The 17,259-nt window shown below is 36.6% G+C and overlaps 1 protein-coding gene across 2 annotated transcripts; it reads left to right on the forward strand.

Annotated features, from left to right (window-relative positions):
• Positions 1-8,198: 8,198 nt before the first annotated feature.
• Positions 8,199-16,042, forward strand: Csn3 (casein kappa). 2 transcript variants are annotated; one of them, XM_031342043.1, is made up of 5 exons: positions 8,199-8,298; positions 10,754-10,815; positions 11,460-11,489; positions 12,866-13,342; positions 15,850-16,032. In XM_031342043.1, exons 2-4 carry the CDS (start codon positions 10,759-10,761, stop codon positions 13,307-13,309), a joined length of 531 nt encoding a protein of 176 aa, XP_031197903.1. In that variant the 5' UTR covers positions 8,199-8,298; positions 10,754-10,758; the 3' UTR covers positions 13,310-13,342; positions 15,850-16,032. The 2 variants fall into 2 exon arrangements, with proteins under 2 accessions (XP_031197903.1, XP_031197904.1); XM_031342044.1 differs by lacking the exon at positions 11,460-11,489 and having other exon boundaries at positions 15,850-16,042.
• Positions 16,043-17,259: the final 1,217 nt, after the last annotated feature.

The following is a 17,259-nucleotide window of genomic DNA, read 5'->3' on the forward strand; positions in this document are numbered from 1 at the left end:
AAGAATAGAGGTGATTGAGTCAGCAGCCCTGGAATATCCTGAATGAAAGTCTTCACAGGCTTATGTTGTATAAACGCATTAATACTATCCAAGAAACAAAATTTACCTAATTTATGTAAAATGTTTCAACAATGAATCTGTGCCTTATATACTGCAGAAGAGTAAGCTTGATTCATAGGCAAAGGAATACATTGTCTCTAAACCAAAGAAGCTGAAATAGTTAATATCCTTAACATAGCATTAACATCATTCTTACAAGTCACAAGAGCTTTAAAAAATCACTACAGAGTTAAATCTTCCCAAATCCTTTTCTTATATGGAGAGACTGAAGATTAAAGAATTCCTGAGGATGTTAGATGTTCATAGCTCTAGCACAGGGCAAAAATGAAAAGGTAGATCCACTGGTCTCCTCTGCTTTGGTTTCATTAGTACTTGTACTAAAATAAATTCTGAGTCAGGGTCAAAGACTAGTTAAATCTATTTCTTTTTACTTTACTTCAGGAAGAAAAATTATCCTATGGCTTTTTAGATGACTGCCACTCTATCTCTGGCATTACCTCAAAGCACAAATTGAACATTATTTCTGAAATGCCCAATTATCACTGAAAGTTCCTATGTTTGATAGGGAAAGTCAGCCTCCCACCCACTCCACACACATAGCCCCTCAAGGCCCACATACGAATCTCAAGTTTCTTGTTAAAACCTTCTCCCGTCACTTGGTTCCCATATATCCCAAGCTCAGAAAATCCAGACATTGCCATTGTCTACGACCAGTCTTCATCCCACAACTATGACTTTGCCATGGTGTATTCTCCTCAGGAAGCATACAGTCTTCCAAATCAGTATTCAGATTCAATTTATCTTTTAAGAATCATGGAAAATATTATGATCTTCATAAAAATATATCTCAGTAAAAAAAAGTCGTCACTATGACCTTCTCCCATGATACTTTATTTCTGCCCTTTATACATCTAACCATTCTACAACCTCTAGTAGGGTAGTCCATATCATTTTCTGTATCTTACTTAAGCCTTGGAATGTGACATCAATCTAAATGTACTTTCACATATAGCAATGTGGAAGGTGGTAAAAGGTTCATTCTCTCAGGAAATAAAATTATCAAAATCAGTATTTAAATGTTGATGAATTTCTTCTATTCAATTATAATTTTAGCGCAGCCAGATGAGTAATTTCTTGGCTACCCGTTTTCTGCTGTAGAAATGCTAGGACCCAGAAAACATCAAGTCATAAGTAAAATTTTAGTCTGAATACAATTTACACATATTGTTAAATATGTATTAGACATTCAAACTTGAGAACTTTAGTTTATCCAGTTATGAGGTTTTTTTCTATAGCAAAATTGTATAAAGACAATTTGTCCTGTTCACTGTCACTTCCTACTAACCTGATGGTGAACACAGAGTAATGCCCTGCAGGAGAGAAAGGTACAAAAGTCATCCAAAAAAATTTCTGTTGGACAATGATCCTTTCATCGTGTCACAATGGCTGCCCTTGTCTCCATGATAAATTATCAGGAAATTAGAAAAATTCTAAGATGCTATTTCTTTACTGCAATAAATTTGTCCACAGATGAGACCCTTTGTACCAACCATGGAAACATTGTTCTTTGTGTGCCTTCCTGGCTGAAACTGAAGGTTAGCTTGATGAGCCATTTAGCTAGATTGGTGGACAGAAATTTCTGTCTTCCTTAGTTATTTTCAGGGATTACAGACTCCTTATGCACTTGGATAATAATACTATGGGGATCATAAGGATCACTTCTGAAACCTATGCCAACATATTGGGTGCCACTGTAGGACTGGAGAAAGACCAGCATGGAAGAAAGATGCCTAGAATCATGGGCAACCAAGTCTCTAGGGGCCTAAGACTAACAATGGCCACTATAAACTAGGAGAATTTTGGGTAGTGTATTTCTCTCTCTCTCTCTCTCTCTCTCTGTCTCTCTCTCTCTCTTTTAGCTTTGGTACACATCCTTGAGTCTCATATTAGAGCTTTCATTTTACTCTTTTATTCACTTCCTATTGTGACACTATAACATTTTGTGGAGTTAGGGGAGACACACTACCATGTACTTTTGATTATCCAGATTTATGATGCAAATATATTAATTAAAATTAACCTGTTTGTCCCTGAAAATTTAGGCAATATCTTTAATCTCTGAACATCTTTAATAATGTATTGATAGGAAAGTATTCCAAAAAACACCTGTCAATCAAACCTTCATTGTTTCCTGGAATCTAATGTTAGTTTGTAGGCTTGGGACCACCTAGTGAGTCATTTTCCAGGGTGTACTTCTTATAACCAACATCTCACCAGGAGACTCCAAAGATATGCAGTTATCATTAAAATATTTGCATTGCAAAATTTCCAAAAGACATATGTATTCTGGAAAGTTCCAGTTGAAAAATATATTTTTCCCCAGGCTTTCAAAGCTAAACTATGAAAGAGCCATTCCCACAGCATCTAAAAAAATACTTAATAAGACAAATGTGTCCCCAAACTGAGCTGTTTAAAGTGTAACCAGCTTGTAGATACAGTAGGTAGCAAATTCATGGAGAATAATATATAATCATACATATAATTATAACAATATGATATTGCACTTATTGTATTATATTATGATGTATTATTGAAACAGATTTTCATGGGAAAAGAGCACAAATTTATGATATTTTAACATTTAAAAAAGGAAAGCAGTTATCTTGTCATACGTACAGTGATTGGTCCCAAGACAACCCTCCAACTCTCTCCCAGATACAGCAGGATCTCAGATGCCTACATCCCTTAATAAAAAGCTGTAGCACCTGCTCACAAACTATGTATGTCTGCTTGCATGCATTAATGTGTTTCTGGCTTGCTTAGAAAGCCCCGCACAAAGTAGTGTGCAAAAGTGCCCAGTACAGATGAAGCACCATAGCCTAACTACGTAGACCAGGAGAGGGATGAGAGCTAGGGCTGGGGACCAGGGATATGGTGAAGGAACCACACTGTTAGCCTGGACATCCTCTCATTTGCTGGTCCTGAGCACAGGACAACCACATAGGTAGTTTTCTGCTTGGAAACTGTCATGTTTATTTTTTAAATATTTTTAATTTGGTGTTTTTTTTTTGAATCTCTAAATATTGAACTAGATATGGAAGGCCACCTGTACCCCTTTTTGTGCTGATCATGTGCTGATGCTTAAGCACTTGGACAAAGATATGTTCTTTAATATTCTCCCATGAACGGGAAATTAACACATATACAAGCTTAACAAGTGTAACAGGTCTCAAAGGGTGGTTTTATTTTGGGTTTGTTTGATTTTAATATTTTTTTAAATTTTTTGAGAAATTCATACAATATTGACTATATTCACCTCTAACTCCTCCCTGATGTCATGCCCTCTCCCTGCTGCCATCTTCCCTACTCTTCAAAGTTTATCTTTGTTTTTGTTTTTTTTTTTAATAACTCAAGTCTAACTTTTTATTCTCGTATACTACTAGCCGTGGCCATCCACTGGAGTATGGCCACCAATCAGAGTCTTAAAGATAACAAACCCTGCCCGAGAAGCATGTCAGAAGCTCCTCAGAGGTCAAGACTCTAAGTGGCTCCTCCCTCAGTACTAGAATTTAGACTGACTGGATCTTGGGCAAGCAACCACAGCTACTTGGCGTGCACAAGAACAGCGTCTGTCAGGCCCAGAAAAGCCTGATTCACTCTAGTCTTTACCTGACCCCTACATTCCTCCTGCCTCCCCATTCCTGGTGGTCACTGAGTCTGAGAGTAAGGGTGGAAAGGCAAAGAAACTCATTCTTACTGAATTAGGAAAGGCCCAACGCTAACTTTAGCTAAACCTTAGTGGATAAATACCTTACAGATATGCAGAGTTCCGGCCACATTCCTTTCCAAAGTAATCGATGGTAGTGTGGGATAATATGGGAATCCACCCCTTAAATATACAGTCCTAATAACCGTTTGTAGAACAAGCATTTGGATCTTTAATATGTGTTTCCAACAGAGGCTCACAGACTTGGAAATTGTTTTCCTTTATAAGTTTCAAAATTCATGGTGCAATGTCATGAAAGAAACAAAACTTGAAACAAAAGACCAGTGAAGGGAAGAATTGAACTGAAATTTAAATTTAGGTGTAGGAGAGAGAGACAGACAGACAGACAGACAGACAGAGAGACAGACACAGAAACACAGAGACACAGAGACACAGACAGAGAAGAGACAGAGAGACAGAGAGATCTAGAGCAGAACATTCTAGTTAGATCCCAAAAGCAAAAAGTCATCCAAGCTGGATCACAGTGAGAGGAAAAGTAACAAGGACAAAAAGAACCGAGATTGAAAATCAACTCCGAAATTGGCACACAGTGGTAAGGAGTGTGGAAGGTATTCTAAGTGCCACAGGAAGAAACGGAAAGATTTTTAAACAAAACCAAAACCAAAAGAAGTTTCAGATGTGTTGTGTTCAAAGCTGCTCCTATATGCATTTGTCAGAATGACTGAGAGGTGGAACCACTGGAATTGTCTAGGCATAAGACAGAGGGGTTACAAGGGGAGAGGGCAACATTAGAAGGCAGCAGTAGATTTGGGAGATACTGCTACCTGAGGCTTTCTGTTCTATTTGATGGCAGAAAGAAAGAGACAAGATTAAAGATTTTTTTTCTCCAGCTCCTGGCGATATCTATGCACTGTTTAGAGAAGCAGAAGACATTAGCAGAGGGCTAGCTTAGTAGTGAGATGTGTTTGGAGATCATTCGCCTCCCTTTCTGCAGGGTCTGAGAGTCTATTTCACATGTCAGTGGAGATATTATACATAGCTGCTGGACACCTGACCTTGAGGCCAGTCAAGTAAATGACACTCACTGGTGGTATTTAAGGGGAGAAGATTGGGGTGAATTAACCAAAATCATACCAAGGACAGAAAGAGAAATAATCTAGCAAGGGTAGACTCAGAGAGAGTTCTGGAAAGTTCTCACAAGGTTGGGGAGAATAAAAGGAACCAACAGAGAAGTTGAGAGCACCTGACGATTTATAAGGAGGAACAAAAGAAAGTATTACAGCAAGAAAATCCCAGAGTGCCAAAGGCTCCTAGGAGCTCACCGAGAAGAGCACCTAGTGATGAATGCTAGGTTCAAATGGTTTTGAAAGATGTTAAAAGAATGGATGCCTATCGAAGTAAATATTATATAGGATTACACAGGCTTAGACCATATTTAGAAACAATGCATTATGGAAGCAGAAATTGCTCTTCTCCCTTACCTTTTGCCTGTGTCCTTTCAATGACTCCAGAAATCTAGAGACTCTAGTTACTGAAGCATCAAGTCAGCAGTGCACTAATGCTAAGGTAACAATCTTGTTCACGTTAAGCACCAGGAGACTCGCAGGGTTTCCTGAGAGTCTCTGAAGGTTCTGTCCAGATCAGTCATTCTCAACCTTCCTAGTACTGCAACATTTTAATACAGTTCCTCATGTTATGGTGACCACCCCCCCACACACACACCATAAACCTCTTTTCACTGCTACTTCATAGCTGCCATTTTGTTACTTCTATGAATCGTACTATAAATATTCGATATGCAGGACATCTGATATGTGGTGCCTGTGAAAGGGTTGGGGGAGTTGTAACCTCCAGGTTTAGAACCCTTGCTCTACACATTCTATACAATCAGATAGTCTGGCTTTCTGTTCTCCTCCCTAGTGTCTTCTTTTAATAAGAACTATACATGTGCTAGTTGTTGATTTAAGTAAATCAACTGCAAGAGAGAAAACTTGATATTACACCTTACTGTTAGAAAATGCAATTTCTATGAGAATATTGTTCTGTGTTTTTATGATTATTATTTACAGCTAAATCTCATACAGATTTTTATACTAAAATGCCAATGATTCTGGTGCCATACAAACTATGTATAATAGGAAACTGAAAGAGCTCCTTGCCCTGAAACTGCTGTCAGAAACATTGTACTCTGAGAACACAATAGTTTATTGAGATCGTTGTGGCACTAATGAGGCTGCCAAGAAGTCAAGCTGAAGATAGGAAATAAAGCTACACTCATATGAATATCAGCAAAGAATAATAGTTATAGTGGCTATCAGAGGTTTAAAAAGAACAAAACATGAGCCAGGTGTTACCAACAAGAGTGCCCATGGGTTAATAATTATCTTCCCACCTACTTCAAACTGTTTTATACATTGCTTGAAATAGGATAAATAGGATCCTCATAGCAGCCTCATTCCAGCCTCTCTAAGAGAACAATTATATGGAAAATGACTCTCAGGGCCTATAGGGAAGAGTTCTGGGAGCACAGTAAGAAGCCTCCTGGCTCTCCTCTTGTAGTACGAGGTAGCTCTGCACTCACTACGAGTATATCCCAATCCCAAGGGTGGTGAGTCTGTTTCAGACTATAAATCTCTACAGCTGGGGCCTGCCTCAGCAACAAGGTATTCTCCTTAAAGATGTAAGGGTGGGAGAGTTTTATAGCCCTTTTCTTTTTCTTTGAAGAATAAGAGAACATCTAGCTGCATGTTTGAGTTTACTTAGTTCAGCTCAAAAACTCAGCAATGACCACTCAGAGCTACTCAGACTTGAGATAGCCTTAGACTGGAATGTCCCATACCAAGAGCCTTAGATTGCCTTAGACTGGAATGTCCCATACCAAGAGCCTTTGAGGAAGAGTTGGATTATGCACTGCATAGTAGCAGAACTGACTGGATGTGTTTTAGTTAACTTTTTTATTCAAAATTCCTGAAACACGACCTGAATAATCCATGCGGATCAGAAGATACAGTTTAGCTTTGCAAGCCCCTCCATTTGAAATGAGTGGTTGATCCACTCCAGAAATGCTTTTCTGAAGAGAAGGGTTCCCAGAATTCGCAGCTATTCTGGACACATATTCCCCTTCTAAAGTGATATTTTTTTTAAAAAAAAAAAAAAAGTTTGAGTCACTTTTTTGGTTATTTTTTTTAACCAAATAATAAAACAGCCTAAAAACGTTTACTCTTAAAGGATGGTGGAGAAAGGACAGAGTTTAACAAAGGATCTTCAGAATCTGAGGGCGGACCAGGCCATAAAAGTCCACCTTTATCACTGGGCCCTCGAAAGCCTGAGGCTGAGGATGACTCAACACTTTACAGACACAGGCTGCTGGTGTGCTGGTGTGGAACAGAGAAAGAACAACAGAAACAAATTCTAAGAAATAGAAAGCCTGGGCTTATTGTGGAGAAGCTGCACAAGTATTCTCGGGATCAGAACAATGTCCCCTGCTTTCTAAGACATGTAATAGTTCCCAGAAACAGACAGGAATACATAAAAACTCTACAATGCTGACATTATTTCTGCTTTACATTCTGGCTGCTCTACAGGGATTCCAGGAAATAGCTCCATCCAAGGAGGTTTTCACAAAGTGAAGTCATTGTTAGCATGACTCTGGGGTGGGGGGATGGACAGGTAAAGCAGGATATCATTTAGGCAAAGTACATGTTTGGCTACATTTTACTAAAATTTTTACAGCGTTGGCAGTTTTACAATCCACATTCTAAATCAGAATGATCTGACTTTAAAACAGAACAGTGATTCCTAACTCAATCACTTTACTATGCATCCAAAATGGGGCGCTTTAAAGTTCCATAAAAACAGTGTGTGTTCAGTGTTTGAACAGTTGAGGAATATAAGCTGAAGCCAAAATGCAAATGCTCAGCCTTCACAGCGATGAAAATGTTTTATGCATGAATTTAACTTACAAAAGGCACACATAATTAAGATTGTTAATTTTTATTTTTAAAATCAGTAGCTGTAAATTTGGGAAAACAATGACCAACACGGACTATACTAAATATAAAGTCACTTGAAATCATTGTTCTTCAAGTAAAAACACTTAAAATGTGAAAATAATTGTGGCTATTTATTTTAGCAATAACTTTAGTTTCAACTAGATGAAATGAGTAGGTTAAAAATGTAATTAGTAAATTTTTCTACATTTTCCTATATTGTTATAAAGCACAGGACATTCGTTCTTTAAGGAGTTTGGCTGTTTTTTTCCTGCATGCTCATGGTTCACATCTGTTTCCGGACTGCCATGTGCTGACTAAGACTGACCTGCAAGTGACCCTGGTGACCTCAAATCTTTCCTTTCTGTCATCACCCTATTGGGTGAAAAGTAGGAGGGAAATGGGATCTGACTCCTGGTACTAATACCCTGTAATTAGTCTCTGTTATTTATCTTGGGTCTTCTCTGCAGCTCAGAGGCCTGGCAAAACCTATTGCCAAGCAAGATCCGGCTCGGAGTGAAGGTAAGTAACGGTCTGCCCAGGGAGGTGATGCTGCAGAGGAGCCACTTGGGAAACTACCAAGGCTATTTTGGGATCACATTTTCTTTCTTTTATACCTGGTTGCTAAGCTTAAATACCTCTAGGTATCATTTCAGTATGAATGTCTAACTTAGACACTAGACTTCAAAAACCATTGTGATGAAAAATTAACTATACTTTGTCTTAAAGTCCAGGTTTGATACTGTCAAATTATGTAAGACATTGTTAATTTTAATAAGCCTACCATTGCTGTACACAAACAGAGAGGGCTAATTTCTCAGGAAACTAGGACTATCATAATACTCAGAATAGTCCAATAATTACCTTCAAATCCTATCTCTACCTAAAACTCATAATTCTCTTTTTTATAGTGTAATTATAAATTACACTATATATGCTATGTTATATTATATTATATTATAACGTCTTTCAAAGCCAACTTAATCCATATTTTCAAAAATCATGTCTCCTTAGAAAGTGACAGCGACAAACACAAGAATATACCAGTATGTATCTGATATATAAAGTAAAATCTTAGCTTTCTACTGAAAAGGAGCTCTTATCATTTAATGTTAATATATATAATATTACATATATTTCATATAACATGCAATATTATATCTATAATTAGATGTTAACATAAAATAAATATATATTCTTGAACTATTGAAGAAGAGTCTATAATTTAAGCAAATAAATATTATTTTTCAAGTAATGATTTGAAAAGGTAACTAAAAAATAATGAATTTAACAAGGAATTCTATCCTCTCAAGGAAACATTTTGCTTAGGTTGTACAAACTTGATTACACATGAGGTATTTGCAATTCAGTGACTTCTTAGAGGTGGTTCTGAAGTCAGTTTAGCAAGTAGCCTTTCTAATCACCTGAAGCTCACACCAGGAAAGATAAATGGGGTTTGATATTCTCCTCTTTTCCCTCCTGCAGGGTGGGGCCATACAGGTATTGGTTTTGTGACACTTAGAAAGATTATTTTTCCATAACTCATATTTACACAAGTGTGTCGGAAACAATAGCTTCAGTAAGATTCAGTATTCCTATCACAAATATAATATATACTAACATATTAGAAGTTTGAAATGTTGTGTTATTATCTAAGAACTATTAAAATTAAATGAGAAGATAAGCATTGTGACTCTGTTAGGAAAAGACTAACTGGTGTCTTAAACTAGCTCAAAGATGTTTAAATTGCCATATCTACACTGCATTAAAGCAGTGAAATTAATCATATCATATATATTACTGGAAACGTAAATTTATATTATGACAAATGCTGCCTCCCAGGAGTTCCATCCCATGGGTGATATATTGATTAAGAGTCACAGAATGTGAGGGTCATTGAAATACAGCCTTATTACAATGAAATACAGTCTAAAAATTGTTCTTATTTTAGGCTTGTACCACAGTAAGAGCCAAGATTTTAAACTCTACTAAATACAAAACAAACAAAAAGACTTTATATATTCATGTTCATTTAAGAAAATACTAGTAGTGATGTATTATTTTTAAGTATACCGTTAATATGTTTGGAGTTATTTAAAAAATGTATTTTCACTATTGCTGTAGACGAGCATCTACATAAGACTGTTAAATTGATTGTTGTTTTATATCAAACAACTTTTATAATACTTATTTTTATTGTTATAATATTTTATAAATTTTAAGGAATATGACAAAAAAGATATTGTAGATATTGAAGGGGGGGTCTCTGGGAGAAGGGGTGGTACAAAAGGGAAACAAGAATGTGATTCAATTCTATTTAATTAAAATATGTTTTAAAATGTTAAAAAAAAAAAAAGAGTCACAGAATGTTTGACATGACCCAGTGTGAGGTCCTGTAACAAATGTAAAACCAAGAAGGAGGGAATCATTTCCTGACTGTTACCCTGTCATGGTACAGCCTGGGTGAAAACCCTTGTCTTCTCACATGGCATGATTTTCACCTCACAGAGCCATGTCTTGTTCTGTAACACAGAACACCGAGATTTTTACATTTTAGGTTCTAAACTTTCTAACTTTATCTTCCTCAGACAGCACATCAGTCAGAGCATCTATGGATGTTCTCTAGCTTTGTACGGATTACAAATCCCTCATCCATAGGAGCCCATGCGGTTCGTTGCCAAGACCTAGCCCTACCTCCATAATCTCAGAATTTGGCAAAGCATTTAATCCCAGCAGATTTCTATCAAATGAATAGATGATTATATTTTATGATTCTTTCATAGTCAAAAATTAACTTTAAACTAATTTTGACTTCAAGTTCGGTGGTTCTTTTATTTTGAGAAAAGAGATTTCCTGCACTAGCTAAATCTACCCCAAAATTCAGAGTTTCCCCCACCTCTCCCAAAGAAAACATATGCAATCACTTCTGACTTGTTAACCAAAGAGTCTTAATTTAATTTTTTTAATTTATTTTTAGGTACAATGATGAGGAATTTTATCATAGTTGTGAATATTCTGGCATTAACTCTGCCCTTTTTGGTGAGTCAATTTCACTTAAATTGTATTGGTAAGATGTTAAATAAATATTATTTAAGCATTCTAGTTATATGAATGTCAAAATACAGGTAGTACAAGGAGCACAACAGCTGGTTACTAGTTCCTTTACTTGTATATAAGAATAAATATATTCTTCTAAACATTCTTTTAGTTAACAAAATACATACTTTATCATGCAGAGAAAGCCTTTCAAATTCCTATACTCTAGAAATTTATTTTTAAGTTACAAGATATAGCATGGTCTGACCTCAGTGAGAGAAGATGCACCTAACCCTGGAGAGACTTGAAACTCCAGGAAGTGGGGAGGCCTGGCAGGGGTGGGTGTCCTCTTGGAGACAGTGGGGAGGAGGAATGGGATGTGGAACTGTGAGAGGGTGAACCAGGAGGCGGGCCACACCTGGACTGTAAAAAAATAATAATAAAAGTAACGATAATAATAAAAGAAAGAAAATACTGCAAATATAATTCATAAACATTTAGTATAAGAATCCTAGTCTCAGATCAGAAATTCTTCTGATGAAATTTCTATCCCTCCTATGCTTCAGTCTCCTTGGGTATTAAATATTTAAAGACTTTAAATAGTTATTTAAATATTTTTCTTGATTTCTTTTTCGGTAACTCCTTAGGCTGCAGAGATGCAGAACCCAGATTCAAACGTAAGTTGATATTATCTCTGTTAGAGACATGAACTCAAGCACAATATTCTGAAAAACTCAATCATACCAAAATGCCTCTTGTCTTAAGCTAAATAAGTATTTAAACATTTCCAAAAGTTTAAAAGACCTGTAGACTTTTTTAGTATTCAAATTCCTATCTTTTGTGACACTCTTCATCCTGTGTGCGCTAGCCAACTCCTTCTCAGGTATCCAAGTCCATAATTAGTTCCATGGCTGCTGGACACAGAATTACATTTTATATTTAAAAGTTAACCATGTGAAATGTTCTGTTTCTTTTAAGCTAGTTTTCATTGTAGTTTAGACTATGTGTAGGCTTAGTATTCATGCTCATCCTGAAATTCCAAGAACTTCAATCTGTGAACATCAAAATAAAAATATAAAACATAAGTTTTAAGAAAGAAGTCAATCTAGAGAGTAGTATGTTCCCTCTTATTGAGATTATAAAATTTTGGAGTGCTAAGTACTTGCTTAATTATTAAATGTAAACAGATGTCTATTAGACAATTCTTTAGAGTAAATTTCTGGGATCAAGATTACCTTTAAAAATTACAATGAGTTTTATATTTAATTACTTACATTTGATTCTTGACATTATACTTTATTGTAACCAACTACATAATAAGAACTTGGGTTTTCTCTTTAAGTAATAGGAAGTAATTTTAAGTCATAAAATGAATCTCTCCTTGCTCTGCGAGCCTACATTATAACAAACTTTCCTTATTTTATTAAGAATTTTTATTAGTAAATATCAATTCTACATAATAGTGTAATCATGATGGCATTGATGTATCCATATGAGTTTGTGAACATTGTGTGTGTGTTTGTGTATAACAGGGTAAAGTTTCAAGCTGGGTGGTGGTGGCACACGCCTTTAATCCCAGCACTTGGGAGGCAGAGGCAGACAGATTTCTGAGTTGAAGGATAGCCTGGTCTACAGAGTCAGTTCCCAGACAGCCAGGGCTACACAGAGAAACCTTGTCTTGAAAATACCAAAAAAAAAAAAAAAAGCAGGGTAAAGTTTCTAGGTGCTGTAATTAAATATGTAATGTCTAGTTAGTACTTTCCATATATGCCATATTTTCATATGGAGAAATATATTTTACATTATTGATGACCTAATTTGTTCAAAAAAAACAAATATTAGTTCTATGTTGTTACAAGTAATGTTCCACACAATATGAAAATCATACATGAAATGTGTATATCCAAATCTGATCAAATAATGGTGCAGGATTCCATACTTTCAATACTCCATTTGCTCAACACAAACTATTGCATTATTTCAAAAGCTGCTGAAGTTGTTTTGTATCTGATCAACAATCAGAACCGTTCTGTGTAACCTTCTCTTTCTGCAGTGCCATGAGAAGAATGAAGTAGTGTACAATAATCAAAGAGGCCTGTACACACCAGCCCACTTCCTCCTGAACCACAACCGTTATGAACCTAGTTACTACCGCTACATGCCACCTGTACCTGTTAGCTCATACCTGTATTACCCATTTCTTGTAAAAATACCTTTGCTTAGGTCTCCAGCCCAAATCTCCAAATGGCAACCAATGCCAAATTTCCCCCAGTCTGCTTCTCATTCCTTTCCAAACCCATCCTTTCTTGCCATTCCTATAAATAAAGATCAGGACAGCACTGCCATTCCAACCATCAACCCCAGTGCTCCCATTGTGTCCACACCAGTTCCTACCACTGAGTCAGTGGTAGGTACTGCGGCCAATCCTGAAGCTTCCACAGTGTCTATCAATACCCCTGAGACTGCCACAGTCCCAGTGTCCTCAGCTGCAGCATAAGACACTAAGGAAACATTGAAGAAGACAATAAAGGTGAGTAGACAAAAGTGAAATGAACAATCCAGGCAACAAGCATGGACTCATTCACACAATCACAAATTCTAAAGTAGTACAAGTCATAACTCATGGTAAGGAAACAGGAAAAAAAGTTATGCAGAATTGTAACTAGTGATAAATAGAACATTGGCAAATGAGTTTTTGTTTCAATAAGAAATGAAAATAGTCTGTTTTTACAAAATGAAGAAAAATTGAGCTTTTATCAAACATTTTCCTAAAGATTACAATTCTTCTTTATTAGTTTTATTTCATTCATGCTTATACAAACTATTACGTGTTAGGTCTAAAATTACTAAAATGACATTTCTTCAATCAGGTTGTATACTAGCCACATGTAGTAGTAGGCCTATAATCCTAGATGTTAGAGGGATTGAAACAGGAAGATCATAAGTTCAAGACCAGCCAAGTCTACATAGAGAATAGACCAGCCTGAGAAACTTAGTTTCAAATTTTAAAAATGAAAAGGGGTGAGGGCTGAGGATATAATTAAGTATAAAGTTATTGCCTAACATGCATGAGACCCTAGGTATAATTCCCTGTATATAGAAGATAAAAAGAAGTAGACAAAGGAAGGAAGGAAGGAAGGAAGGAAGGAAGGAAGGAAGGAAGGAAGGAAGGAAGGAAGGAAGGAAGGAAGGCAGGCATACAGACAGGAAGTAAGAAAAGAAGAAAGAAGGGGAGACAAAACAGAGACACACAGAGAGAGGGAAGAGAATTAAATCTATAGCAGTATTGTTCACATTCTAACTTTAATATTTATAGCATAAAAGGAATTATATTTTTCCATGCAGTTCTTTACTTCAGATACCATTCCTGTAAAGATCCAGGAATGAAGTTGAACCTCATAAATATCCTTTTAGTTAAATCATGAAAGAAGTAAAATGCTTAACTCTGAAAGCAAATGAATATTCAGTGAATGCTTACAGAATATTAAATGCAAAACAAACTATTACAGATTATTTGGATAAGTTACTAAAGCTTAAAATAATTTGAAAAATTCTAAGAAGTTTAATAATGAGAAATATTAATGATCTTCTAAAATCTCACAAATGGTGAAACAATTGGGGTTCAAAAGCATGGATGCTGAGCCTTGTTATAAGAAACGCTTCTTATCTCTCAAATTGAGTTCATGTTCTATGGTCTAAGATACCACACAAAGGTATGTGATCTGAGAGATTGCTGCAGGCAAGAGGAATCTTCTACCTTCTCAGCAGTGACCTGAGAATGCTTGACATTCTCTCTGGATTTTCATTTTGATATAACTTTGAGATCACACTCAAGTATAAATGTGGGTAGAATGTAAGAAGTTAGAGCCTGTTCAGATTCACATGTGGGCTTGACATTACATCATGTTCCCACTGGTCCTAACTAAGAGAACAGAAACCACCTTTGACTTCGTTAGACTGCCATCAGTACAAATCTTGGATTTGCCTTGTTATTTAGAAACTTGTGCTAAGAAGGAGATGATTCTCAAAGGTAGTTTGAGAATAAAAAATAGGTAAAAGGATGAAAACAAGTATTTAATTTGGAATTATATATTTTATTGATCCAAAAACATTGTATGATCATGATTTTAATGAAGTAGTGTTCAATAGTATGTTTGTTCATATCTCATGAATCTAGAGTCCCAAATTAAAACTATTATGTATCATTTATAATGAAACTAAGTGAGGGATAATGTTTTTGTATAAAACTCACCTCAATTGTGCTGCATGTTATAAGTCAATTTTACATGTTTAAATTGAAACATTTAATTTGTGGGTATAAAATAACACCTGAAAATGAAAGAAAATCTTTTTTTAAATTTATTTTTATTAGATATTTTGTTTATTTACATTTCAAATGATATCCCCTTTCGTGATTGCCCCTCTGAAAACAAAACCCTATTCCCTCCCCCTCCCACCTGCTAACCAACCCACCCTTTCCCTCTTCCTGGCCCTGGCATTCTCCTACACTGGGGCATAGAACCTTCAAAGGACCAAGGGCCTCTCCTCCCATTGATGACCGACTAGGCCATCCTCTGCTACATATGTAGCTGCAGCCATGAGTTCTACCATGTGTACTCTTTGGTTGGTGGTTGAGACCCTGGGAGCTCTGAGGGTACTAGTTAGTTCATATTGTTGTTCCTCCTAAAGGGCTGCAAACCCCTCAGCTCCTTGGGTCCTTTCTCTAACTCCTTCATTGGGGACCCTATGCTCAGACCAATGGATGGCTGTGAGCCTCTACTTCTGTATTAGTCAGGCTCTGGCAGAGCCTCTCAGGAGACAGCTATATCAGGTTCCTGTCAGCCAGCACTTGCTGGCATCCACAATAGTGTCTGGGTTTGGTGATTGAATATGGGAAGGATTCCCAGGTGGGACAGTCTCTGGATTGTCCTTCTTTCATTCTCTGCTCCATACTTTGTCTTTGAAAGAAAATCTTAAATGTAAAAACTTGTTAGCATGTTATTCACGGAGTTCCCAAACTATCTTTATATTTTACAGGTCTGAAACCCAATTCCAACTTTAAACTCTCCTTCAGGAAAAACTCTGCCATCATTCAAGAGCAAATGCAATTTTCACAGATTCAGATCTTTCTCTTCTCTGACATTTTATATTAAGGCCACAGTAAATTTTGTTTTTCAATCCTTGAAGAATAAAGTTAATGAAATGCAATTAATATATGTTCTAAACATTACATATTGTGTGTGTGTGTGTGTGTGTGTGTGTGTGTGTGTGTGTGTGTGTGTTGCACATGCATTCCATGGCATGGTTGTAGAGGTCTGAGGATAATTTGCAGGCATCCATCCTTCTTCTGCCACATAAGACCCAGGGGTCAAAGGTCAGAGGTCAGGCTAGGTAGAATGTGCCTTTTCTCACTGAGCCAGTTATGGAATGTCGTAAGTGAAGTACATGGACATCCCAAGGGAGTATTGTAGACATAATGTCCTCAGACAAATCTACTGTGACTTCGGGCATACAGTTCAATTGTGGGAAGAGTTCACAGAGGTCCGTGATCTGACACTAAGAACCCACCACACTAGGATGACACTGAAACATTTAAACTATGACTGTGGAACCAGAGAATATCCAAGTCGTGGTGCTGCAATCCAGGGGACAACTAAGTGACTCTTCTGGCCATTAAATGTAAGTGCTAGAATAAAAGTCCCAGAGCACATACCACAGAGCACAGGTGTGTTGTAGACAATTACAAAAATAAACACAGCTACATCACAAAATTCCAAAACTTGATAGACACTCCAGATATGCAAGATTAGTCTCACACATGGTTCATTCAAAAAGTTCAAGGCCACACACACACACACTCACACACACTCACACACACACACACTCACACACACACACACACATACACACACAGACTAAAATAGGATACTTTAGGATATAATAGGATGTCACATCTTTTTTTCTACCCTTCATAATAGTCACAAATAATGTAAAATATCTTGGGGTAATGCTAACCAAACAAGTGAAATATCTGTATGACCAAGACTTCAAGTCTCAAGAAAAAAATCAAAGAAGAAAATGGAAAATCCTCAGAAAATAAAGAGATCTCCCATACTCATGAATTGGTAGGATTAACATAGTAAAAAATGACCATCCAACCAAAAACAGTCTATAGATTCAATGCAATCCCCATCAAAATTCCAACACAAACTTTCAAAGACATGGAAAGAGCAATTCTCAATTTCATATGGAAAAAGAAAAAAAAACAGGATATCAAAAACAATTTTTATTGGTAATTTTATTTATTTACAATTCAAATGTTATCCAAGTTTCCCCTCCACAAGGCCCCTATCACCTCTTCCTTCCCCCCGCCCCATGTAAGTGTTCTCCCACCTGCCTACCCACTCCTATCTCTTATCCTGGGTCGTCAAATCTCCATAAGACCAA

Source organism: Mastomys coucha, unplaced genomic scaffold (genome assembly GCF_008632895.1).
Source record: "Mastomys coucha isolate ucsf_1 unplaced genomic scaffold, UCSF_Mcou_1 pScaffold22, whole genome shotgun sequence".
Lineage (NCBI taxonomy): Eukaryota > Metazoa > Chordata > Mammalia > Rodentia > Muridae > Mastomys > Mastomys coucha.

Excerpts from the sequence above, each read along its gene's own strand:
- Csn3 (XM_031342043.1), top strand. The coding sequence starts at position 10,759 with ATGATGAGGAATTTTATCATAGTTGTGAATATTCTGGCATTAACTCTG. Across the intron at positions 10,816-11,459 it reads CATTAACTCTGCCCTTTTTG|GCTGCAGAGATGCAGAACCC; the intron begins GTGAGTCAATTT and ends GTAACTCCTTAG. Across the intron at positions 11,490-12,865 it reads TGCAGAACCCAGATTCAAAC|TGCCATGAGAAGAATGAAGT; the intron begins GTAAGTTGATAT and ends CTCTTTCTGCAG.